Source organism: Leptosomus discolor, chromosome 6, assembly GCF_034619465.1.
Source record: "Leptosomus discolor isolate bLepDis1 chromosome 6, bLepDis1.hap2, whole genome shotgun sequence".
Classification (NCBI taxonomy): Eukaryota; Metazoa; Chordata; class Aves; order Leptosomiformes; family Leptosomidae; genus Leptosomus; species Leptosomus discolor.
The window spans coordinates 38,182,738-38,208,623 of record NC_141396.1 but is presented as its reverse complement, the minus strand read 5'-3'; the positions used below and the strand labels follow the sequence as shown (position 1 = coordinate 38,208,623).

Sequence of the window (25,886 nt, the reverse complement as noted above, 5' to 3'; positions counted from 1 at the left end):
TGTTGGTTGACTCTTGTGCTTAAAAAGACCCAAAACCCAGGTCTTGTGGCATAAATAAAAGCAGATATGACATTCTCTTCTGGAAAAGCCCCAACTATTTATTTTGTCCAAGGATGTTAATTTGACCTCTGAAAGTAGCTGTAGAGCTGTTCTGAGCAAGAACTTAAGATAAGACTGGCTCTTAGAAACAAAAAATACTATCTACAGATTCCTTGTACCAATAATGCTAGAACATCATGATAACTTCTATGTTTGATCCTTGTTTTCAGTATTTTGGAGTTGTTTCTTTTTTCTCTGAGCTACTTCGTTGCATCCTGTAAAAAAAAAAAATCATTTATTGAATTAAATCATGCAAGAATTAAGGTTGTTTCTTATTATAAGCTGTAATCATATCAGTTCTTGGGAGTTTTATACTTCATCTTATTTTTGTTCCTTATCCTGCTGCAGACTGGTGTTAAGCTTTTCATTGCTACAGTTAGGGCAAGATGCTTATTTTTAATCTTTTTAAAAGTGAGCAGCAGCTTTCTTGAATGATTGACTTAAATGCCTGGAGCTTTTAACAAAACATACCAAATATCATGGTGCTTCTGATTTAAAGAAGGAAAAAAACATGAGAGATTGTAAAATTGCCGATGGAAAGCATGGAAAATTTAGATTCCAAAGTGTTTTTGTTGTTGTTGTTCTGAGATAAGGATACTCTTTATTTTCGGGTTATTATGGGAACTGCCTGTTATCAGCTCTCCTGGGCAATTGCTACCAAGTGAGCGCTGTCTGAGTGAATGTCCCAGCACCATCAAGGATGGAGATTACTTGGACAAAGCAGATAATTTACTGTTTCTTAGGGCTCAGACAAAGCAAACATTTATGCAATATTAAAGTCAACAATCTGAAATGTTGTAAAAATCTCTTCAAGCTCAAAAGTAAGCACTGTGGGGCTTGATTTTCATTTTTGAAATGATTAAATGATGCTGGCAACACTTCCTTTATCCATTACATATTATGCATATAAAGCTGTAATTAGGACAGGGAACCCAAGTAAGGGCAACACGAGCTTCTTGTTGAAAATAACACTTCCAGATTTTTCTCTGCATATGTAAGAGAAAATCATCCCTGGAGATGAAATGGGAACATCAGGTTTGAGTAGGATGGAAATAATTTTATATTTGAAATAAGAGCTGTTTTTCATAACAAAATCTATTGTTCAGAACTGGAGAAGTTTGGAGAATAAGCACTGTTGTTGGCTGGCTGTATTCCATTAAAACTTTAATTTTAAGGCTATTTACTTTTAAAGAATAAACAAAATGGTAATGCTGACTGCAAACTTGGTTTTTAATATGTGCCTAGATGAATATAAAATGGATGCTATTCAAATGCACTAGCTGTGAGCATCAGAGTTTATGGTATTTGCCCATTAACCAGGGTAGTGAGGGATAGACACCCTGTGGCTTTGCCCTGCCCAGCATGAGCAGTATTGCCACCTCCTTCCCAGCCTGCCGTTACCTGCTGGTGCTCCATCCCGTCTCCCTTGGCCCAGGACCATGCAAAAACCTTAGATTTGATATTAAAAAAAAAAAAAAAAAAAAATCACCGATAAGGGATTTGCTAATGATTTTTCGTTATCCATGCTTGCCTTCCCCTCGCCACGTATTTCTTGGTTGTGCTGTGAACTCTTCAGATGTGTCTCCACCACCTCTTGCCTTTAAAGATATCAAGCTCTGGCACTCAGAACTATCTGCTGAATATTTTATGTGTGTCTTCCTCCCTCTTCCTCTCTTCCCCTCCCTAAGTTCACATCACTGGTTCGCATTATGAAATCCTGAGCTGTGTGTTGCTTTAATTGGCGGAAAAGGGCGGTAATATATTCAACTCTTTACATCTGAAATGGGATAACGCACCACACGCGTGTTTGCACAAAACGGTCCCAAGATTCTCATTGCTGCAAGTTAACGGTTTAGCAGAACGGCATGGTGGCATCTTGTGTTATAAAAGCAAATAGAAACCAATAGATGTGACTTTATTTTTGTATTCTGTGGTTATTCACTGGCTGGGAACATTCAAATAGAACGGCAAGAATGGAGAACAAAAGGAAAAAATTGAGCTACTGCTCCTCTGCTTTCCACTTCCTGTTGTTGGCTGGCCTTGGGAATTCTTTTACCATTCTGTTCCAAATTTCTTTTTTTAAGACTAACCCTGCGATTGGAGAATTGAATTTGCATCAGTAAGGAATAAAAACTTTATTTCACTATAAGATGCAGCACCTTTCCTTTTCTTTTCAAAGGCAACATTTACCCTTCACCTTCAATCTTGTGAGCTAGCAAAAATTGCTTTGTCACTTGTAGCTGATGTGTGTGATGAGTGACATTTTTGTGGTTCAGATTTCTTTATTGTAATTATGTTTAGATTTGTGCCTCCGGTTTCCCATTTCTCTCTGTACTGGTGTGTAATGGGGTATGGGTGGTTTTTTATGACATTTGACACTTTGAAACTTGCCTTAAAGTTGAAAGTGAATGTTTAGCTCCAGGCTAGCTAAAGTATTTGTTAGGTTTGCTTGTTCTTTGTTTTAATTTGCCTTTCAAATCTTTTCCTCTGGCCAAATGGCTCTTAGGTGCTGTAGTTGCTTGTAAGACCTGCCTGCATCTTCCATGTCTTAGCACTTGAGTGCTAATATTTTCTTTTAATAAAGTGTGCTGGGGAAAGGCTGAAGAGGAATTTGAAAAACGCTGTAAGAGCAGCTGAGTAAGTAGTTGGGATGTGACAGCAAGGTGTGTCTGCCAGGCGTATGCCAATATGGAATACTCATAATTTACTATTTATTAAACAGGTTACATGCCTATTTCAGAACAGCTAATAAACATCTGTGACAGTTATTTTCTGTAACTTTTCCCATTTTATAAACCATGTGAAGAAACCTCTGGTTGAGGGTCAGCGCGAGAGTCCACAACTGGAAACTGTTGCTTTACTAATGTGTTGTTCTTATTTGACAGGATGTTTCGCCTTCGATTTCTTCCCATTGCAGCAGGGCTGTCTGCTGTTTCACAGCGTTACCATGGGACGGCACATCACCCCAGGACCAGCCACAGGCTTGTGGCAGCAGCGGCTTTTGTAGGGATGACTGCAGCAACAGCAAGTGCCAGGTTTCTTTGGCAGAGGTAATACATATTTTATTTTTTTATTTTTTTTATTTTTTTGCCTGAGCCCTCGTGCTGCTTTAGTCCTGTGGCAAGTACCTGCAGATCTGCGGGAGACTTTGAAGCGGTATTGCTTGTCCTGCTTCTGCTACATGGGGGGAATGGCTGTTGGTGACTCCCTGTGGAGCTGCTTTGCTGATGTGAGCAGTCAGAGATGTTTTTCCTCTGTAGCCATCCTCACGCAGGCTGTTTGCCCTTGCAGGGTTTACTGCGTGGCTTCTCCCTGCATGATGATGCTACATGTGTCTGTGATGTTGTGCAAAGAGAAATCAGTTGACTTGACCAAGCTGGCTGCTGGGTGAAAATGTTGTGCTTCCAGCTTCTGGGAGGGCTGCTGGGACAGCACGCTTGTCCAGGGCATGCTACGCTGGTTTTCTTTGTGTTCTGCTGACTGCTTCCTATATAAAACATAGCAGAGGAGCAGAAGGGGACAGTCTGTCTGTAGGTGGTAAGGTAGCTGTACGCAGGACTTAAGTGGTTTTTGAGGGCCAGAGTCTGAGCACACGTATTCATGGGCCATGAGGCTCAAAGCTTGTTTCCATAACTGTGGGGAGAAAGGGGATATTTGTGCTTGCCTGAGGTGGCCTGCACTGAACCCTGGGCCTGTGCCATATTTGAAGTAAATCAAGGACTCCCTTCTCTTCCCTCAAAACATGGGAGCAATGTGGGGCCAGCAGTGTCACTCGAACTCATGGCTGCAACTAGAGTCTGAAAATAAAGTCTTTGCTGAAAATCCGTCTTATTTTCATCCCAGTATTTAGGTGATTTGTTGTTGGCTCTCTGCTCACCTATGCTGTGGCTAGAAAGCTCTAGTTTTAATGCAACAGGAGGAAGATGATGGTAATTGTTCTGGCTGTTCCTAGAGCTGTCAAACCTTGATATCTGCTAAGAGGAGTTGCTCAGGCTGAGGAAGAATACTGTGATTCAGCACAGTGTCATCTTATGCTGCATTTTGCTAATAATTTGCACTTATATAGTGCCTCTTTACCCACAGGACCTGAGGACCTCTGTGGGGATGGCCAGGGTAACACCTCTTTTCAGACAGGGAAGTGAGCAGGGTTTTTTCCACTTAAAACATCCTCAGCATGATCGTAAAGTAGGTAGGACATCGTGTCTTATGTAAAGCTGTCCCAAAGACACCGAGTTAATATCTCTCCTGCAGCAGGTTCACTCCTGCTTTTAAAACAGCCAAATTGTTAGTAGTTAGCTTTGCCTTTTATCAGGAGGAAGGTGCTTCCTGCAGCAAAGGGCTGCTAATGATATGCGGAGTGCTAGGCCAGGGGTGATTCCAGGGAGTGATTTTTGGGTCCTGGAGTACTTGTCTGTTCCTTGGAGGACCCTGGGTGCTGTGGCCAGGCTTGACCTTGCTCAGCTGAGAGTGCTGATAGAAATAGGATGAAGGAGAGGGACAGCTTCTTTGGAGTAGTGTGGTCTATGATCTCCCCAGTCCTCACCAATCTGGAGAGACTGACTTGCTGTTACTATATTTTTCTTTCCTTGCTCTCCTTTGTCTTTTATAAATTTGTAAAGCACTAAATAGAATTGTACAGAGTTTGAAGTATTCCTTTTCTGTATGAGCCATGAAAAAATACACAGTGTCGGTGACTGTAAAATAGAAGTACATCCAGGCTTACGATATTCATTTGATTAATTGACATACAGCTGTTGGATAAGAGGAGGAACAAAACTGCTGTTTGATGTAAAAAATCCTTTGTACTGAGAACTGTAGAAACTAGTTTTCAAATAGGCATTTTAACATTGTGTTTAAGTAAAAGAAGATGAGGAACTGCAAATTTCCTTTGTCTTTCACAATATATAAATTCAGTGATTAGTAGAGTTTAAGAATAACCATAGGTAAAAACAAAACGTTTGCAATGACATCCTGGATTATTCAGGTAGTTACACTCTGAGTTACTACAGTAAGTATAATGAATTAGTTATAAAAGGTAAATATGTAACACATGTAGCCAGGGCACAGGGATCAAAGAAGCCAAGAGTCACTGAAGATGTGATTTATAGACTACAGAGAGAAACGTCCATGTGCATCTGATTATTTACACTTAGCAGTAAGTGATTTTGATTTATTAAATGTTGCAGTGGTATTTAAATGGCAAGCAGGTTAGCGAGGTCCTTTGCATAACCAGTTCTGTTGGTGCAGTTAGTCTGTCGTAGGCCTGACCTACGATGCTCACTTATCTTCGGTTAGTGAAGCAACCCTGCTTTTGTTGTGGTATGAAACTCTCCTGTGCTCCATAGTTAGTCTCTGAGGGGTCCAGCAGGTCCGAAGTGTGGCTCTCCCAGCATTGTAAAGAATTACTGTCCCTTGATGGCAGATGACTCTCAACAAGGAACGTGTGCCTGCTAATATTCTGCTTAGCCTTGGATGGTCTATTAATGAAGCTGAGACACTTCATTGCCCTTTGAGTAGGGAATGCAGTAAGGGATGCTCTCCTGCAGGCTGTCAGTGAAGTTTTCTGTTAAGATAAGGGATGGTCTCCCTGCTTGGTTTTTTGTAATTATTTTACTTTACAGTTAAGGCATTAAAGATGTAATAGGCTGGTTGAAGAAGCAGTTGAAAATCTTGGGCTTCGTGGGCTAGGTAAGTGGAAAATGATGCAGTGTTAGAGGAAGAGCAGTAATAAAAGGAAAAGAATATCTGACTTGTATTTCTTTTTGTCATCTGCATAAAGCCTTGTATAGATGCTTCAGCTCTTCTCTACTGCCATGTGGGGAGCAGCACTGCATCTCTAATCAGTACTTAGAAAACCCCCAAGCTTTCTAGAAGTCAAGGATCAAAAAGATATAGATATATATATCTTTATAGATATATTAAAAAAGCCCCAGAGGCTGTATGACACAAGATAAGACAAACTTATTTTGTGTCTTCCTAAGATGGGAGGTGGGTTGGTGGGATCTTCATGTTTGATCTGTGTCTGCGTGTAGCCTTCTGCATAGCCTTCTGTTGCAGGTGAGTGTTGGTCTTGTCACCTTCACTGTCCTTGGGGAGCTCCTGCTGCCAGTGTTTGGTGGAATATATCTCATCTGAATAATTATATGACAGGAGTAGCTAATGCTATTCTATTCTGCTCTGGTGAAGAGTACTTCAGCAGTGCAAATAACTGAGCTGAGAAGTCTAATGAAGTTTACTCTTTCTAAGCAATAACTTAAACTGTGAAGATTTCCAGCTGGCAACAGAAGCAATTAAATATCTGGGCATTGGTACAATGAACTAAATTAATTAATTGAAGTAAATCCTGGCACAGTCATTGGCTAGTCTAAATGAGGTCTTAGTATGACAAGTACTAAACCTCACAGTTTGTGGCAAACTTAATGTTTATAAATAATATTCTGTTACCGATACACATGTGAAACTTGTATTCTGTACTTGTAGTTCCGAATATGTGTTTGGGGTGTTATTAAATGGCCACAGATACGTTCTTTATGTCACAAACCTTTCTGGCTGAGCCTATGGGCGGTGGGCATCTGAGAGCTCTCAAATTGGCATTTCAATGCTGAAGCTTGTCACTCAATCAGCCTAGTATTGAATGAAATAAGGAGCAAATATACCTTTGGGGAGTGCAGAAGGACCTCTAAACAGAGTCTTACCAGTGTTCTTCCTGACTGACTGGAATTATAGTTATGCTTATTTTCTTATCCTTCCACAAATGTATTGGGGCTGAGAATAAGGGCAAGATGTTGTGTTGCTCTGGAAGTTGCTTAACAACAAGATCCTTTGCTACCAGCGTCTTTGTGTCTTATGCAGTACCTAGTCTTATTTTGCTGCACCCCTTGGCCTTATTCTGTGCTCTTCTGCCTTTTGCCCCATCCTGTGTCTACGTCAAAGCAATTAAGCTTGAGATGCCCATCTCTCAGCCCTGGCAGTATATTCTCATTCTGTTACAAGCTCTTGTTTTTCAGGCTCTGCTCCTCACCAGCAAGCTGGCTGCCACTTTTACGGATTTCATTCCATCTTTACCGTTTCTTCCTCTGCCCTTTTCTCCTTTGGCCATCCTATATCAGTTGCTTTACTGGAAGATCCTCCATAGGAAACACCCTTTATTTTCCTTGCTGTGCTGACGTTCACTGCTTTTTGTGTTTGGCTTTTCCCCATCTGCACTTCTGGAATTAATTTTGAAGCCTAGATCAGCCATTAGCTAACTCTGTTTAAGAATGCGTTGCTTTTTTGCATCAGTGTCTTGGGGGCTTTAGAGTAATTCGCTTAGAATACATTTTTAATGGCAGAATTGCTGGAAATATGCCAGCTGAAACTGAGACTTTAAAAATCTTTGTTCTAGTAAAACAAAGGAAATCACATAAATCATAGTCAAGAGAGGAGAAATCTGTTTTATAGCTGTAGATGTGTCAGGTACCACTTAACCTGATGTAGGAGAGAAAAGATGAAAAAGTGTAGGAATTATCCATGTGGGGTTATTTTTATGTTGAGTGCTCTGCTCCATTTTTTTAATTCTTTGTGAGATGTGACAGACTGAAGAGACTCTCCTTGGGATTGCTGTGCTGAGGGTTTTCTCCTAAGGCTTGAAGACACGTTGATCTATGAGTGGTGTCTTGAAGGAGCACTGTGTCCTTTCAGGTGGCTTTTGGCTTCGTATTATTTTTACCCAAGAGAATCACTGGAAGGAAAGAATCTGATGCTGGGGAATGAGCCAAAGTCGAAGCTGGAGTCAATTAGGAAAACATCTGAACTGCCCTGGGGGGGAGTGACCTCAGCTGACCTGCAGAGCTTAAAGCCTGCAAGAGCCCTGGAATTTGATCACTGCATGTTCATGATATCTTATTTAAATGTTGCATAGCAAATCAGGGCAGGGATTTGTGCAGAGAAGCCAGGGGGAAATGCAGGAAACTGCTTCCCCACTCTTCTTGGTTTGTTACAACTTTACAGGGGCTACACTTAGAATTCTCTATCTTTTAATGACATAAGGGTCGTTTGAACCCTGGGTCTTTAATGTTACTGGAAATGGCACTTTCTAACCTTTTTTAAAAAATACGGGTGCCCTCTGGTGGCCAAGTTCATGCCGCCTTCCTCCCCTTTGCACTAAAAACCTAAAAATGCCTGCACACCTTGCCCTCATCTCCAAGAGCGCATCGGGCATCTTCCAGGAGCTATCTGGAAAGCAGCATCTCTCAAAGAAGTCACATTGTTTGGGAGTTGAGTAGGGGCAATAATTTCCTCGTTCAATAGAGGAAGCGCAGAAATTATAAATATCACTTAGTTTTGATTAGTTCCCGATTTGGAAGTAAAGTGCCAATGCAGTCCTTGAGTGTCACCCCTTTAGGGTCTAGTCTGGTCGTGGCTGTCACTTTCTTATGACGTTCAGTGTCCACCAGCACCCAATGGCCCAGCTGCCTTCTGAGCTGCACTAGAGCTTGCATCTGCGGGGAGAAAGAAAGGGAGAAAAGTAGGGATGGCCATAATGTTCTTTAATTAAGGCTTTAAAACAGAAGTTAGCGTAACCTTGGGGCTTTGTATTGCTTTTTACTTTGGCAAACTTCTACACCTTCAGCTGTCTCCCGCAGCTGGCTGTTGCTGAGACTTGCTGGTGGAAGCTATACGCTCTTTTTTTTGGTGTCTAGACCGCATATGGGATCATGTGTTATTGCTGCTTGTGGTGCCAGCTGAAGAGAACAAGAGGCTTGTGAGGCTGAGGAGACTTTGTTTAATGTGATGCAGCCCATGTGTTTTTCAGTCTGCCACAATGGCTGGGGGATTGCATGAGATACTGTCTGGGAAGGGAATAATGCTATTAAATACCCTAGAGCTTGTGTTAGAGCAGAACAGTTTTTGATTGGTATTAATATAGACATAGTGGGGAATTGCTCCCTCGTCGACTTGCAGCTGAATTCATTGGGACTTTTGTCCCAAGAGCATGAGACCAAATTCTCAGAAGCAGGCAGCTGTGTGAATGCATCGCAGGCTGGAGAGCAAAAATGAGCCAGGAATGACCTTATCTTGTCTTCCAGTTGTGAATAGCAGTATGGCCTGAAAGCTGTGATGTCTTAGCCCTGTCTCTGACTGGCCTTCTGTGATCTTTCCCTGCTGTCTGCTTTTAGACAGGTTTCATGGGAATTAAGAAATCTGAAGGGACCTCGTTTCCCTGACAAGAGATCTTGTAGCCCACATACCTCTTCAGTTTGTGAAGTACGTTTAGTTTTCCCTTCCCAACTTTTCGGTTTCCTCGTTTCTACAGGGCTTCCTTTTTTCTGAACTAAAGTTGTGAGTTTTTTCACTTGTGTATTTTATCAGTTACTACATCCTTCTCGCCCTTGGGTAGAAGCTTTAAATACCCAATAAAACAGTCTTCAGCAGTTGTCATTCTAAGTGAGACTTATTTCTGTCCATTGCTCTGGCTCATAATTTCAAACTGATAAAGCCAGGCTCGTACAAACCTTCAAGTATTGTAAAAAATAGTAATAAAAAAGGGGAAAGAAAAGCTAGTGTATGTTTGAGGGCTTGTGGCATTGGAGTCTTTGCTTTGCCTCCCTTATTCTTCCAACCTAAGCTATTTATTTTTTTTTATTGAAAAGAAATGCTGGTGACAGCAGTGAACTACTTGTCTTTTGGGCGGCACGGGGGATAGAGGACAGGATGCCAGCTGTGATCTTTCTGGGTTCATGTGATCATCCAACCTTGTGCTTCTCACCATCTCTGCCAGCCTCAGGGTTTTATTCGGTTACTTTGCCTTGCTGAACCACCTGCGTGCCCAGGAGCAAATACAAGGGGAGTTGCAGCTGTGACTGAAAGCAACCACCATTTTCTTGGGGGGAAAAAAAGCTATCAAGCCTGTCAGCCTTCAAAGTATGGTTCAAATCAAGAGAAGTTCAAGTGAGCAATGGGTTTGGGAGGTGAGGAACATGGGCTTATGGCTCTGTGCTCAGTTCTGTCTTTGCACAGCAGATGTAACAGAGTTGCAGCTGCATGCATCCATCAGGGCTGCAGCTTGGGGGTACGGTCCCATACCCCACTCAGGGTGAGCTCTGTTTGGAAATGTAAGCAGCATCTCCTGGATTAAGAAATGAAAAGATTTATAGATTATAAGGATGTTAGGGTAATGTCAGTAGCATGCCTCCAGTGTGTGTCATTAGGGTTGTCAGCCTTTGTGAAGCAATTGTTTTCCTCTGCAGGCTGTCAGGAAGTCATCTCTATGGAGTGGCATGTTATTCCACATGATCCAAGTTAGCTGGTGAGACTGACCAAAAAGCTTTCAGGTTCATCTTCAGAGCAGTCTGCTGCAACAGGCTTGAAGCAGAGGTCCTCACACTTGCCTGCCCGTCTGCACACACATGCTGGTGCCGGTGCCTAAACTGGGCTGTGGCAGAGGAGAGTGGGAGGGAGCGTGAGAAATCAGCTAGTCTGCTGCCAAGGCAGGGCTGGGTGCCTCCAAGCTAGTCCTGACAGGCAGCTGTCTCACCTATTTTTAGCAATTTGCTGGTGATGGAGAGAACAGTGATGTAATAAATCCTCCGCAGCAGCTGATTCTAGTGTTCCACTGTCCTTCATATGAAATGCATTCTGTGTACGTACATGTATGTATGCACAGGCTTCTCCTTCTTTCCCTGGTCTGTCAGTCTCTTCCCTTAGGATGTCCTTAAGCACGTGTCCTGCATCTTGTCCTGTCCTCACTGGATGAAGAGAACAGTCCTACAGGAGCTGTTTTATGTATATTACAGTTATCTCACTTTCCTCTTTTCCATCTTTCTTATAGCAATCTGACTTATTTAGGTCAGTTTTTTCCCACAGTGTGTTCTGGACCCTTAACCATTCCTGCTGCTCCCTGTTGGATCTTCTCCAGTTGGTCCAGCTTTTCCTTGCAGTGTACTGTCAGTAGCTGAAGGTGCTTTGTGTGGAGACATTTCTGCTGCTGGCTGGGGTAGAAGGAAGGACGTGCACATCTCGCAGACTACGCTGCTGTCTCCTTATGTTCTTGGACCTATTTTAGGCTGTGGCTGGTATCCAGAGCTGTCTCCTCAATCTGATTGTTCACATTCATCTCTGAAATTTGTCTTACTTTTGCTGTGTTCATTGCAGTTCTTGCCACAAATACATTGTGCTAATTTATGTCAGTGTCAAGTACCATGCAAGATGACGAAGGAAACAAAGTAGTAAGAAGTCCTGTGAGTGGGGTGACATCCTGAAAAATTGGGCTGTGAATCTTCATAATTCCTGGTTAATTTCTTATTAAAGTTTCAGCTAACTGATTTAGTTGCCGAGTATTGTTGAGCTGAGGCTGAGACAGAGCTTCTTATTGGAAGTACTCCCGATGCCTGGAGGTTGCCTATTTTTATGAATGCTGTGCCCAAGTTTGCTTTTGCATTTCAGTATGAAAGCCTGAAGTTTTAAGTGGCTCTTAAACCTCACCGGGGTGTCTCCAAATGTCTATGTACCGGGAGAGTGGCAATTCTAGTCAACTGAAGAACACATCTGTCAGGCCGGAGTGTTCTCTCCTGCTTCTTGTTTTGGTGACAATGTCTTTGGCTCCTGAGTGCCCAACTTGTTAGATCTCCTGCATTTCCTTCTGAGACTAAATAGCATCTGATAGCTAAGTACTTCTCTACTGCCTTCAGGATTAGAATAACTAAGCACTGTTATATCTGACACAAAGTTTTGTTATTTTAGCACGCTGTTCTGCTTCTGTCACTCGAAGAAAAATACTTTACAGTGAGGGATTGTGATTTCTCTAATTGGAAGATCTGCAACTGTGGAGTATCATGCCAATGCCTGCTGTGAGTCCCAGGATCGTTTGTGGATGTATATCCTATGTTTGCATGCGTTTGGCTTTCTCAAAGAATGATTTGCTAAATGAGAGTTTAGCGTTGAGCAGTCCTCTGTGGTAGATAGGTGGTTTTCTCTGGGGATGATGAACCTAATCTTGCGCTTGATTGTTGGCTTTTTCCAAGGATTTAAAGAAGAGATTACTAAGTAGGTGGGAAATACAGTCTTTGCCTCATATTCAGTTCACTGTGTGGGCACAACCTGAAGAGACCAGGAGGGCAGAAGTGTGGCAGGTAGAATCTGGAGCAGGCGTGCTCCGTGGAGAGAGGCTGGCAACTAGTCTTGGCAGACAGTGAAGGGAGTCTTTGTATTTTCATTTCCCTTTTGTGCAGAAGCTGTAGCAACAGGCATGCCATTGGAAAGCCAGTCTCATCAAAAAAGGAGGTGGAGAGTCTTCACTTGCTGATGGCAGTCCAGCAGACTGGATATTTCTGGAGCTATGGGGTTTTTCCAGCCATACTCTGACATCTGCATTGGAAGACTTTATGTGGGTGCAGTGTGGAAGTTGCAGTTGTTCGAAGCCAAGGATTTCAACAGAAGGATGGTTGTGCAGGATGTAAAATACAGAGTAGTAGGTGTATGTAGAGAGCAGATCCTTCAATGGTTAATTCAGTGAGCAGTTTAGACTGTGGCCTGGAGATGAGGAGTAGCAGGTACTGTTTAAAACTGTGCTTGAGAAGTAGACTACAGACTCTACTTTTATTCTCATAGCTCATTTTGTTTGTATGCTGGGATGGTGATCTAACTCTACAGTGGAGTTGTTTACCTGGATAAATTGCGGGGGGGGGACACACACGCGGACGGACAAAACTGACTGTATTCAAACAGCCTCTGTACAGTTTCTGTAGCCAACTGGCTTGAAAGCTTGATGGATTGAAGGAATACGTAGGATTTGCTGAAAATGTTTGATTTAGAATTTCATCTATCCCTTGCCTGGTTTGCTAGCTGTCAGTCAAGCATTACAGGAGGAAATCTTTACAGCTATTCTCTGACATGTTTCATATTGAATAGCTTGGTTGTGTAGATAAGCAATCAATTTTCTACAGCTTTTCTGTCCCCAGGACCTTTTCCCAAGAGATTCTCTCAGAGCTACTTAATGCTGATGTCCCGCCTGCACAAGGGTTTCCTTGTCAGCCTTGCTGGTGTAGCCTCAAGTGGCAACAGCTTACTCTAGCAAACCGTGTATCAGCCAAAACCACAACTCTGCAAGGATGCGCCAGTGCTGATTAAACTTTCAGGAAAGGCTGTAGGAGAGATGCCAGCGTGGACTTCATGATCCAAGAGACAGATCAGCTGCCTGGCTCTTCTGGGGAAATAATTTCCCTGTCTTAAGATGCTTCTGGAGGACTCAGGTTCGGATCCGATCTCTGAAAGTTTGGTTCAGTGGAGGTCTTAAAGATGGTGCTTTGCTGTAAGACTGACAAAAATATATTGGCAAATAAAGGCTCAGGACCTTTTCAAAAAGGAAAGGCTGGCACGTTAGACTCCATTTTGCATGCAAAGGCTTGATTAGTGTTACTCTTCACCAAGTAGTTGTGTGTTTTATTAAATCAAACCCTTGTGATGGAGTTGTATTCTGTCCCAGCATGGACTAGAAACCTCTGAACTGCTTTAAACTCTAGTGCTGTGGGTTATTGCATTTTGGAGCAATGCTGGGGTCTTGGTGGTTGTTCAACTGCTTTTGGTACTTGGCTGAAGTAGTTGTCACAATATGAACAACAGTTCATTTGCTTTCCTCATGATTCACTCTATGCTTAAGTGTGCTTTTTGGGAGTTTAGTCTAGAATAATAAAGTTTTTCCTTCCCACTAGTACTGTGGAAGGATTTGAGTTCTTTAGCCCTTCCCCATCTATCCTGTAGTGTCACTGTCAGTGAATTATTGGATGCTGGTAAGGAGTGAGTTGTCTTTTTTTTTGGTAGCGCTTAAATTAATTGAAGGAGCACCTACCCTCATTTCTTCTTGGAAGATGGTGCACTGAGGTTGCTGCAAAGCTGTGTATTGCTGGGGAGACAGACAAAGACTCTTCTCTGTTAATTTCACATACCACATCTGTGTTTTCCAGGAAACTGGTAGGATGAAATATGCAGAGCCTTTTGCTTAGAGCTTGGGAGACTTCAAAAATCTGGGTTTGTTTTTGGTTTTCTCCCAAGGCAGCCTTTTTTGAATGAACTCATGCAGCTGTAAGTGACCACATTCAGTTACAGGGAGTACCAAAGTACCAGCCTTCATGTGAAGGCCACTGGCTAATGAGCAGCACCTAACTGTGTGTGAGCACTGTACCCTGTGATTAGTCCAAAATAAATCACCAGGAATGCAAAGTAAATGCGGCTTTGCTTAAGTTACAGGCAGGCTAGGATGTTTGTCTGAGCTGAGTCCTTTAGAAAGAAAAATAATTTTGTCAAACTGTTCACTTTGTTGCTTGTGACATGTTAATGCATCCTTAAGAGATTATAATTTCACCGATGTTAATGTGGTCTGAGCTCTGTCTGGTTATAAACTGCTTTACAAGTAGAGCGTAGGAAAGCCATAGCGTTGTTTGGCTTTTGGATTTATCCTGCTTTTTGTTTAACCACCCTATTGTCATTTGCAGTTCTGAAAATTGCTCATGGCTTAGGCTGAGTGATTTTGAGTATTGAGTCTTGGTCTACAAACAGGGTTGCTGAAGATCTTTTTGTTTGAACAGCAAGGGAAAAGGGGTCCTCTGCTCTGCTAGAGTTGTGTTTCCAGCTTGAGGATAAACAGCTCCGGTTTTTGTTGTCACAAATACTGTAGACTGGAGTTTAGAACAGTCGTTGGTGGAAGAGGGAAATAAAACAGCCTGTCACCTGCAGGAGATAAAAAATAAATCAGTTGAGCTGAAACAAAGGAGCTATTCTTTGAGTCCTGCAGTGCTGATGGTAAAACACCTTTCTATCACTTTATATAAATCTTTTGGGGGAGTGGGGGTGGAATTTAGCGCTAAAGGAGGTATGGTATGGCCTTCCCAATCTTTCTTGCATGTGTAGTTTTTTGGAGAGGGAGGGATAATTCGCTGACTGATTTGCTCTGGAATTCTCGGGCTGGGAAGACTTACTGTGATTATTGGTTTGGGGTAGGGGCTGGTAGAAATTTGATTACAACAGTGACAAGCACACAATATTCCAAAGACTGATCTCTACTTTGCTTTTGTTTTGCAGTCCTCCATACTGAACTGTAGTAAGTGTTTAATTCAGGAAAGCCTTGCAGGGCCATCTCTGTAGCCTTAGCACCCCTCTTCAGTTGTTTCCTAAACTGGTGTTTTCACTTCTACAGGGCCTATGCAGAAGACTCATCCTCTGTAAAACACGGTCCGAGGACAGAGGCGAGCGAGAAGGTGAAGCAGGAGGAGGAGGAGGAGAGCAGCAGCAGTGAGGGTAGAACGGCTGTTGCATCAGGTGACAAGGAGGTTCAGCCAGAAGGGAAGAAGAAGAAGCATTCTGGATTCAGGGACCGTAAGGTACCAGACTTGGGGAGTGTTAACACCTGCAGCTGTTGCACTGCAGTGGAAAAAGGGAGAAAACTCGCAGAACATTTTGTTCACATTGTGGTACAGCATGTGTATAGGGTCTGGCTTTTGCTCTGTACTTGTCTTTATTTCCTAAGGGGCCTTACTGTTTTGGGAATCTACTTTCTTGGCATGCTACGTTGAGTTCCTTTATTTAGGTTGAAACTTGTTTATTTGGAAAGCACAGTACAGTGATCCTCTGAAATGGAGACCTCTTTTCCTATCACAGTTGGATGTCCAAGAAGTGGTTTGCTGAGAAATCAAGGCTTCTGCCTCGATGGCTGTTAAGATGGTGCATGCAAAGCAGGGGACCCGTGCAAAAGCTTAAAAACATCCAGAGCATCCAGCATGCGTGTCTCTGAGTCCATCCGTTTGCTTGTGAACGTACACAGTGCATGTAGGAAGAGAGGATGAGTGTGGAAGGGAGAGTTAGGTACTATCTGTAACCACCGTTATTACAAGATGTACCATTTGGTCTGATGGAGAGCCCTGTAACTGAGGGATGGCAGAGAGCAGTATTTTATTTTTTTTAACTCTGTCTGGATGTTGGTTTTATTGGGCTGTGTTTGATGGTTTAATACCTTTGCAGTGCCAAAGAGGAGAATGAGAGTATATGCTCTTCACAATTCCTTTCTGTATGATTTGCTTCTGATAATTACATTTAGGTCTGTATCCTGGAGGCTGCATCTCATTAGCTGTTAAATTGTGGATGGTCCTATATAATAGCTTAACAGCTTTTCATAAGAAATTAAGACATGTTTGGTTTGAAGTTGCTGAATCATATTCTGTTCTTGGTTAGAGCAGATTACACAACTTGAAATTTGAAGTGCCTTGTGGTATTTGGGGCTCCAAATTATTCCTGTTGTGATGTGCTGGTGGCAGCTCAGCGAAGTTATGTTGTAAGATACTATGCTGAGATATTCAGAATTGTCCAGGAATATGGGTTCTCAGTCCCAGCTTCTGCTAATTTTCTTGGCAGCTGGGTGTCAGGTACTCTGGCAACTTCAGCAAAACTTCGACTCTTGCCAGTACCACTTAAGAAAAGGAGGTTATTTTTTCCAGTGTCAGCAGATTGAGGCAGGTTGCAAAGAGGAAAGAAATTATCCACCTTCATCCACACTCTTTATTTTTAATAAAGGACATTTGTTGACACAGTGAATGTAATGATTGCTTTTTGTCTTACATGGCGGGTTGCTTCTGGCTGGGGAAACCAGAGGAGGTTTGTTTGCAAGCGAGAAATTTTATTCCAGTTGTTAGGAGGCGTGCCTACATTGACCAACTCTTTCCTTCCCATACTAGGCAGGGAGGAATGTGGTCACGCTTTCCAAATAAGACATGAGCCATGCGTGGAGGGTGCCCAAGAGGTCTGGTGGGAACAATGTGCAGCCTGAATCCCTTGTCAGTCCACAGCCTTTCTTCCTCCTGCAGTGCTTGATTCGGGAGCAGCGATTTCAGTGGGGAGAGCATTGTTTAAAACAGGCCTCATAATCTTTTTGCCAACATAAGCCCTTTTCTCTCCAGCCTTAAGATGGAACGTACGTTCTGTGACCTGAATCACAGAATCACAGATTGTCAGGGGTTGGAAGGGACCTCAAAAGATCATCATCTAGTCCAAGCCCCCCTGCCAAAGCAGGACCACCTAGAGTAGATCACACAGGAATGCTGGTGTTGCTTTTGCTTCGTTTAATGTAGGATATAACCAGTAGTCTCCCAGGTGCTGGGTTCCGTGTTTAGTGTTTATGTTTGAGCGGCTCTGTTGTGGGCTTGGTGTTTGATCAGCAGTTGCCCTAGTGAGTCATCTCAGGAGGTATGTTTGAATATTTCCAGCTCGGATGACAGAAGAAGGTGTGCCCACGCTCCCCACTCGGAATCAGAGCTGCTCCCAGGATGGGCTGCTTCCCTAATCAGTTGTGTAGCACCTAGGCAATTCCTGACTCTTCTAGATGTTGGTTTTGTTGTTGTTTGTTTTTTTTTTTAAAAATCCCACTACTACCACTCACAGTAAAAACCCTTTCCAAGTCTATCCATAATTTATTGAAAATAGTGTGGGATTTTCCTTGAGGAAAAATTAAGCTTAATTGAAAGTGTTTAACACTTGTTTGTTATCCCAATATTGCATTTAATGAAGTCGATGATTAGTGGTGAAATAATAAACTAGGCGTGACATTGCTATTTTGGGTAGTGATTCAGTGAAAAGGAAGTTGAAAAATACATCACTCTGCATCTGCTGGGGCTGGGATTGTCTGTGGCTGATTCCAGGGCACATGTTGTCTTGCAGCCCTATGTACTGTCTAGGTCCTGACTGCACAAGGGAGGAAAGGAAAAGGTTGTTTTAATGGTCTGTAGTTTGAAGGCTAGTGAGCAGTAATACATGATGTGGGTGGGCTATGTGGACAGTGTTTGCTCTGTCCTGCAGGTGTGCTGCCTTAGGAGCGTTAGTCGTGCTGAGACTTCATTTTAGTGTGCATTACAGTAGGAAACACAAAGGAAATGATTCCTAATTAATTTACCCTGCTAAGATGAGTGCGGTGGAGTTGGACTGCCAGAGTTCCCATTCGGCTGCACAGTCAGGGAGGCCCTGGTGATGCTCTGGAAGTGAGCTGAGATGTTAATTTAGAGCTTTATTTTCATGTCTGCATAGGATTTAATTTTTTCTTTTTAACCTGAGGCTTAGCATAAGCATTGACTATCTCAACAGCAGCTTTGCTCTTGTAGAGCAATAGGGATTACTTACCCATCTTTCTGCCCCAGTACATTCTCAATTAAAAAAAGCCAAAAAGGGACTTTTCCCTTTTGGTCACATAATCTTTCTGGAGGCCTCTGATTACATGAGGCTGCAGTTCTGAGGGCAGGATGAGAATTTTTGGCTGGTCTCCACTGTGTTGAGGACTCATGTGTACTGGGGCAAGGCAGCCACCCGAGTGCGTGCTTTGCCGGGAAGGTGTTTTGGAGTATGTCATAAGTGAGAGGTCATGGAGGAGAGACTTGTCTGGGATGATTTTATGTCCAGATTGTTTTGAAGTAGTGTAAAAAAAACCTCACAAATGGTGGTACGTACACCCCAATACATATATGCGTGCCTTTATCTCCACATTTGTGTAGCAAGATCAGGGCACCCATATTGTTGCCCTTTTCATGTTTAGCACCTAGTCTTGAATAAGAGTTCTTCCCATTTGCAGGGTCTTGGCTGTTCCCTTCTTGACCTGGCTTTGTGTTCAATCTAGTCTTGGAAGTCAGAAGGATGGGTTGTAGCATATTTGTTAGTTTTTGCCAGCTGATTAGATCACGTTAGCAAAAATGGGGTAATTGTGAGTTCAGCTGTGAGCAGAAGGGAAGAAGTGTTGCTGCGTTTGCTCACTTCTTGTAGGCAAGTTTGAGGAAGACGTGTGATTTTGGTTGCAATGAAAACAGCCCATGAGATACTAAACAAGTGTTTTAGATTCTGCTTTTTTGTTCTAGATAATAAATTATTCAAGATTGGTGTTCCTCATAATTTTTCAAGAATGTGTTTGTCCTGAAAATTGTGGTTTTGTGTATGTGACAGCTAATTGCTGGAACTCAAGTAATGCAAATAGTTGGAACTAACAGTAGCTTCCCACGAAACTTGGAGTAGCTGTACACAGCCGTGTTCCCTTCCAGATCTGAAACTCAAATTGCTTAACAGGTCACTCCACTTTCTTATACTGCATTGGGTTTAGAGGGGCTGCTTTGAACCTTCATGGAGATGGTAGGACAGCTCATCTCTCTTTGGCCAGACATGGCAAACGTTGCATCAAAGATGATGGTCATTAAAAATCCTTAATTTCCTGCTTTTTCTGGCTGATGCTGCTCTGAGACCTAATGTAAAATGAGACAGTCTGTGCTCTATCTGCTGCAGGTTTAGGTCCTATTTTTGTAAAGGCATTCAGCTGCTTTTGTTAGAGGAGGGGAAGCCCAAAACCACTTATCATGAAACCACAGACTGCATAGGGACAAACGTCTGGGTTTGCAGATCTGTGCGGGGTTGTTGCGCTGCATGCTGAGACACGAGACCTCTTTTTAGCCTGTGTCATTAGTAAGCTTTTGTGAGCCATGCCACATGGCTTTGGGGGCCAAATGTGGCTTTTGAGCAACAAACTGACCCTTGCTGCCCTAGAGCTGCATAATGCAAAACTGCATCCTTATGGGCAGTCATCTAAGGAAGCTTTTTGTTTTGCAGTACATGTGGATGGAAGACAGGATGGCATATGATCTAGGAGGGGGCCACGTAGTAAATGGATGCTTTGCCTCTGTTGCAAGTGATGATTGTGGTGGACTTGAGGGTGCAGCGTGGATCTGAATGGCGCGTGTGGAAATTGCTGCGCCCAGAGTCAAAGCAAAATGTAGACTGCTTAACATCGATAAAGCAGGGGCCTTGAGGATCACCCCGAGCTTGGGATAAGAAAGAATTGGCAGTGAAGTTGCTGGACTGGTGAGGAGGAGTCTCGGTAAATATGTCAGGCAAGGAACAACAGCAATGTCCATATTCCAAAAATCAGAAGAAAAGTACCTGCTAGCAACAGGCCTGTCAGTAGCATCTTAGCAAGATCTTAAAACAGACAGAGGAAAGATCCATTGCAGATGTGAAGTTGAATGGGATAAAATGAAACATGGTTTTACTGGCAGAAATGTCAGGACTAATGTCTCTGGTGCAGGAGTGGAGTTGTTGAGTAAAAGAGGTGCAACTTCCTTAGCTGGGTTGAAGGAAAGCATTTGACAGTGCCTTGCAGGAGATTTTACCACAGGCTTGGAAAACCAGGAGTAATGTGAAGTCCCAGGCAGATGAGTGTTTTAGCTAGAAAGCAGGCTGTGTTGAAAGGGTGTCATGGATGGAGCGAGCTGCTGGTCGTGGTCTGTGGTGTCTGTTCATGGCTCCAGTCCTGGGCTTGATACTGTAGTTGGTTTTAGTTGTCTTGCTCAAAGGTAAAAGTACTCAACTATGGGTTTGGCAGATTAAGTTGAGTGGGGTGTTATTCATGAGATCAGGTTATGCTACAGGAAGGAGTGAGATATAGGCCTGCAGTGACAAGTCAAAAGATCACTTTGGCATAACAAGTTACCACCTGGCAGCTGGGAGCTGTAGACAAAGACACATGGAGCTTGGCAGCTGGAAAGAGCTGGGAAAGTGCATGTTGTTGCTTACTGTGCTTTGGCTGATACACGACAACTTGTAACTTTGTAATAAACCAGTTACTCTTGATCCAGTGCCCTTATCTTTGGACGACCTTGTGTACTGAAGCAATAGAAGTGGGATTAGGTTTGATTATAGGCTCAAAGACTAGTGGCAAAAGGGACTAGGGACAAAAGTTTTCTTCTATCCAGGCAGCTGCAGGAAAAGGGGGATTGTTGTAGTGGTGGTTGTGGGATGCTGAGAAGAGTCGGGAGAATGCTTTAGATATTGTCATTATAGATAACATCATCTCCAACTGCATTTGCTGGAGGTCTGAGCTGAAAACAAATGCAGAGGAGAGAGGCTTTGCTTTTCCCTAGTTATTTTACCAAAGCCTGTCTTGGGGGATTAAAAGCCTTTGGCTTGTTATATCCTAGAATATGAAAAACTAGAGAGGGTGTTTTCTATCTGATAAACATCAGTGTGGAGGAGTTAAAGGACAAGGCTGAAACAGGACCAGAGCTATAAATGATCTACAGCTGCCTTGGCAGTACCCTTGATCTTGCATGTTCTCTTTAGCAGATTGTTGGGGTTTTTTTGTGTTGGTGGTTTTTGTTGTTTTTTTTTTTCTCCTGTGGCTCTTGGCCAGAAGTACTGAAGGTTCAAGTACATTACGGACTTTTCAACATGGCGTATAATGCAGAAATAAAATGCTGAACTAAGAAGGAAAGTTTTCTGCTCTAATGTGTAATAAGTGTAGGTCTTGGCCTTTTTCTTCCCTTGTGGCCTTATGTTGTGATTTTGTTTATAAAAGCTTTCTGTTCTCTTTGATTAATTCCAGTTGTGCGTTGGGGAAAACAGTTCTAGGTACAAACTAATCACTGTTGGCAGAGTTAGCAAGTGGCAGGTTGGTGGGGAGAAGAGAACCAAGTGAAGAATGTTTCTGTGAAATTTTGCCAATATGATAGAAAAGAGGAAAAAATGAGGTTGGGTGACTGAGCAACCAGCTGCAGGTCCAAGTAGTTTTTTTCCAAGACTCAGCTTGAAAGTAAAGGTCTCCCAGCTCTCCGAGACTTTTTCTTTTTTCTTTAATAATCTCAAATCAGACCCTTCAACACTGTTGTTAAAATGTTGAGCTGTTTTAGATTCACAAATGTGATGCTAGTGCTTTTTTTTTATGTTCATGTTTAAAAGTGCCTTTGGGGATTTTAATTTGTTTTTTCTCTGCTGTCACAAAGAGTCAAAACTTACCAATAGTGAAGACTCTTAGTGTTTGCTCTTAATCCTGGGACATCAGAAGCTGATACTTCCGATTTTCCTGGTAGTTCAAAGGCTGAGTATAGGAGGATTTTGACCCTTTCAGCATTATTTCTTTCAGCTGTTGTGTGGCTGAACACAGCTTTGTTATCCTGTGACTGCTAATGTAGGTATTGGGGGAGGAACCATGCACATCTAATGCTGGTTAAATTTAATTTCCAGGTGATGGAGTATGAGAACAGGATCAGAGCCTACTCCACACCGGACAAAATCTTCAGATATTTCGCCACTTTGAAAGTCATAAACGAGCACGGTGAATCAGAGGTTTTTATGACACCGCAGGATTTTGTGAGATCAATAACACCTAATGAAAAACAACCAGAAAGTAAGTGATGTGTGTGTAGTAATTGAAGGAACTAATACTGTGAAGGGGAATAAACTCTCCAGTCTCTGCTTACCTGATCTCTAAACTTCACATCAAGCAGTTACGTTGTTGTGTATCGTTCTTGTTATGTTGAGAGGTTCAGCACAAAGGGGGTTTACTGTCTGATTAGGGTGCTGCCACAGTCAAAAAGAGTGGTGCTCTCAACCCACGCGTTATGGCCATGCAGTGATGCACAGAAGGATGATGGAGATACAACGAATGCAGGAGCGAGGCAGAAAGCTGCCAGTGCAGCCACGCAGGAGCCACGCTCATCTCTCCAGCAGAGCCTGCAGCGTGTCCGTGCCAGCTTGAACCCGACTGAGTGGCAGCAGAACACTGCTGCCAAATAATGGTAATCGGTCAGATTCAGAAGTGTTGGTCATGGAGTGCTTTTTGGGAGCTTTGAACCTGGTATTGCTAGGGCTAGAAAGTACCTCCTGGAGCTAAGTATTCCATACTCTGAGCCCAAAATTAGCCTAATCCCTTCCATACTGCCTGAAGTGCTACTGCAGCATAGTAGATCTTGTTGGTATGAGCTCTTGAAGAGCAGATGAGATTACTTTCTTGCATATTTAATAGTGAAAGATTACCTTCAACTGAATTGTTTTAAAAACTGTTCATAAACCTACAAAAGGAGGTTGCTTTGGCAAGGAAAACCTTAGCAATAAAGGGGTCCAGGCAGCCCCATGTGCACGGCTGAGCTGTGGTGCTGCTGGCCAGGGTGGGGCTCATCTCTGCTGGCTTCAAATTCCCTGCGGACTGCAGGGAAGCACATAAGCTGTGGTACCTGTCGGGGTTTGACAGGCAACAGGCAGGAGAGCAGATGCTGTTTTTTCTGGTCTGGAAAGCAGTGTCCTGAGCATTTGGTAAGAGATTTGGTTTTGTCGGGTGGCAGGTGGATTTTTGCCTGTCTTCTGTTTTAGAGGAGATTAGTGGTTTTGGTGAGATGTAGGAAATCAGGTTTCGTGGTCTCCCACAGTGGATTGCAAAGAATGAAACAGTCTTTTGTCAAATTAAAACTCCTCTCTGCAGGCATTAATGAAGAACTTCAGCACCCAAATGTTAACTTTTTGAGTGTGGAGTTTATGTACAAACTGTGAAACTGTTTTGATATTTTTACAGGACAGCTGCTAAATAAATACTGTGTACATATGCTTAAAAAACAACAATATGAAGAATGAGCAGTAGGGAAGAAAAAATAATCTTGGCATTAGTGTTACAAGAATGTTGGTGAATTGATGTTAGGTGTTCATCAAGTCCTGATAATGGCTGTAGTTTTCATATGAATTACATGGTTTCATCTTCAGTGAAGTAGTTTGAGCAATAAGCAGATGACCATGTTCATAGATGCTGAAATTGTGTGTAACCATCTTATCTATCTAAAGCTCCTTGAACTGGTACTTTCAAAAGCAGTAGCACATGGTTGAGTGCGAGTCTTCCCATGCAAGTCATCTTTTTTTTTCTGTCAGCCAGCTTCAATATAGAAAACATCCTGTGTTTAATTTCAACACATCTCATTCTCTCTTACTTGTTCAATGCAATATATGTGCTTAGTGCATTTTAAGGTGTGCACAGAAAACAGGTAGAAGAGTGCTCAGGAAACACTGACTTTGGAGACAAGCAGAGATGACTAATGGGAAATAATTTGTCAGTCTTAGCCACTAACTTTTCATTGTATCTGTTACTATCCTGGCTAGGTGAGCTACTTAAATGGCCTCGGGAAGCCTGTCACTGTCTTTAAGTGCCTGCAAACACTGCCAGTCGGTGACACAAAGCAGCCTATAAAGGAAGAAAATTGCCGTAGTGGTACTTAAAGATGCTCTTGGAAAGTGGAATGAGATGGAAATTGAGCTTTGGCTGCCCATCAGCAGGCAGAGCAGGAGCATGGGCATCTTATATCTTGTTGGTTTGAAAAATCTGCCTAGAGGACTCTTACAGTCCTGGACTTGCTTCTAGACAAAACTGCTGCTAGGATGGGTGTTCCTTATGGCAATCACTGTAAATGGGTTTTTAATACATAATGAACAGTAGAAGAGTAAAATACGTAATGTTACAGTAAAGTCAAACCAGCCATAATCTTGTTCCCAAATGTTTTAAAAGCTGGGAGTAAAAAAAAAAAAAAAAAAAAAAAGAAAGATATAGGTGTGTGATTTTAAAACCCGAAGTTACAATAGGACAAAGACTGCTACCTGCTGGACAGTTTATTTCCGGACTTTACGTTTGTTCATACTTTTGACTCACAGGATGATCTAGATTGTAGATTATGAGGGAAATATCAAGGCTGCTTTCTCTCTTAGTCACGACATGGGTGTGCCTGCTGCCAGGGCTGGAGCACCCCACCTTCATCCTGGGGCTCTCCTTAGGGTAGTGATGTAGCCCAGGAAGTCTCCTTCAAGTAGTGACATAGCCCATTGTAATTGTACTAGCTGTGTGGGTCAATGCTTGAGCTGAATTACAGATTACTTTCTGCAGTCCCACTGACACCAAGGTTTTCCATGAGTAGTATCTGCCAATAGGTTAGTGCTGCAAAGCAATTGCCGCCTTGTCCTGTGAATTAATGCAGTCCTGCATAAGCAGTCCAGGGCACGAGGAAGGCAGGGGATGCTCTGAATGCTTCAGATGCTGGTCCTAATTTCAGTGAGTGACTTCTTGTTAACATGTCTGCTATTTTATGGAGAGAAAATACTGTGGAATATAGGTGATATGGTGTAATGAGGTATCCGAGTCCCTGTTACACTTATTTTTAAACTGCTAATCTACTGTGAGGTATCTTATGCCTGTTTCAGTTTTACGGTTTACGTAGGGGAAAGTTTGATTTATTGTCAATAAAGTGTCAACTTAATTCTAGACTGCATTTTACTAGCTTGGGGAAAATGAATGCCAATTCATTAGCTCTTGTAAATTGCTTTCTCCTCATAGTTCAGTAAAACTTTCTTCTGTAGCTTTCCCAAGTAGGCAAGATGTGCTTAAGGTGTGACACACTCTTGCTGAGCTTGGAAGTGTCTGTCAGAATAAGCCAAAGAATGGCATTAAACTTGAAAGCTGCTTTTTTAAAAAAAAAAAAAAAAATTCTCTATATGCTATCTGGAAAGTCCAAGCGCCAACAGAAGTGTGGGCAGTGATATCTGTTCCCAGCAGCCCTGTGTTTTTTTCCTCCCACCTCCTCTGGTGGCTGAGAGATTGCTTGGCTCCAAGGCTGGATGAGCAGGGATGGTTGCTTCCTACCTGGCACTTGCTTGGTACCCCAGCCCAAAACCAGCTGAAAATACTGAATCATTTGATGGCCTTTTACGATGGGGTTACAGTGTTGGTGGATAAGGGAAGAGCAACTCACGTCATCTCCCTGGACTTATGCAAAGCATTCGACGTTGTCTCCCATGACATCTTGTCTCTAAACTGGAGAGACAGGGATTTGACGGATGGACCACCCAGTGGATCAGGAATTGGTTGGATGGTCACACTCAAAGAGTCACGGTCAGTGGCTCGATGTCCGAGTGGAGACCAGTGATGAGTGGTGTTCCTCAAGGGTCATTACTGGGACTCGTGCTGTTTAACATCTTTGTCAGGGACATGGACA

At 42.7% G+C, this 25,886-nt stretch overlaps 1 protein-coding gene across 1 annotated transcript in view; it reads left to right on the top strand.

The window, feature by feature from the left end:
• Positions 1-2,704: 2,704 nt before the first annotated feature.
• Positions 2,705-25,886, top strand: part of MICU1 (mitochondrial calcium uptake 1) — a 98,085-nt gene continuing 74,903 nt past the window's right edge. The window contains exons 1-4 of the mRNA XM_086466357.1: positions 2,705-2,736; positions 2,985-3,149; positions 15,269-15,452; positions 22,108-22,270. Coding sequence (XP_086322483.1) covers positions 2,986-3,149; positions 15,269-15,452; positions 22,108-22,270 — 511 coding nt within the window. The 5' untranslated portion in view covers positions 2,705-2,736; position 2,985. The remainder of the gene's footprint in view (positions 2,737-2,984; positions 3,150-15,268; positions 15,453-22,107; positions 22,271-25,886) is intronic.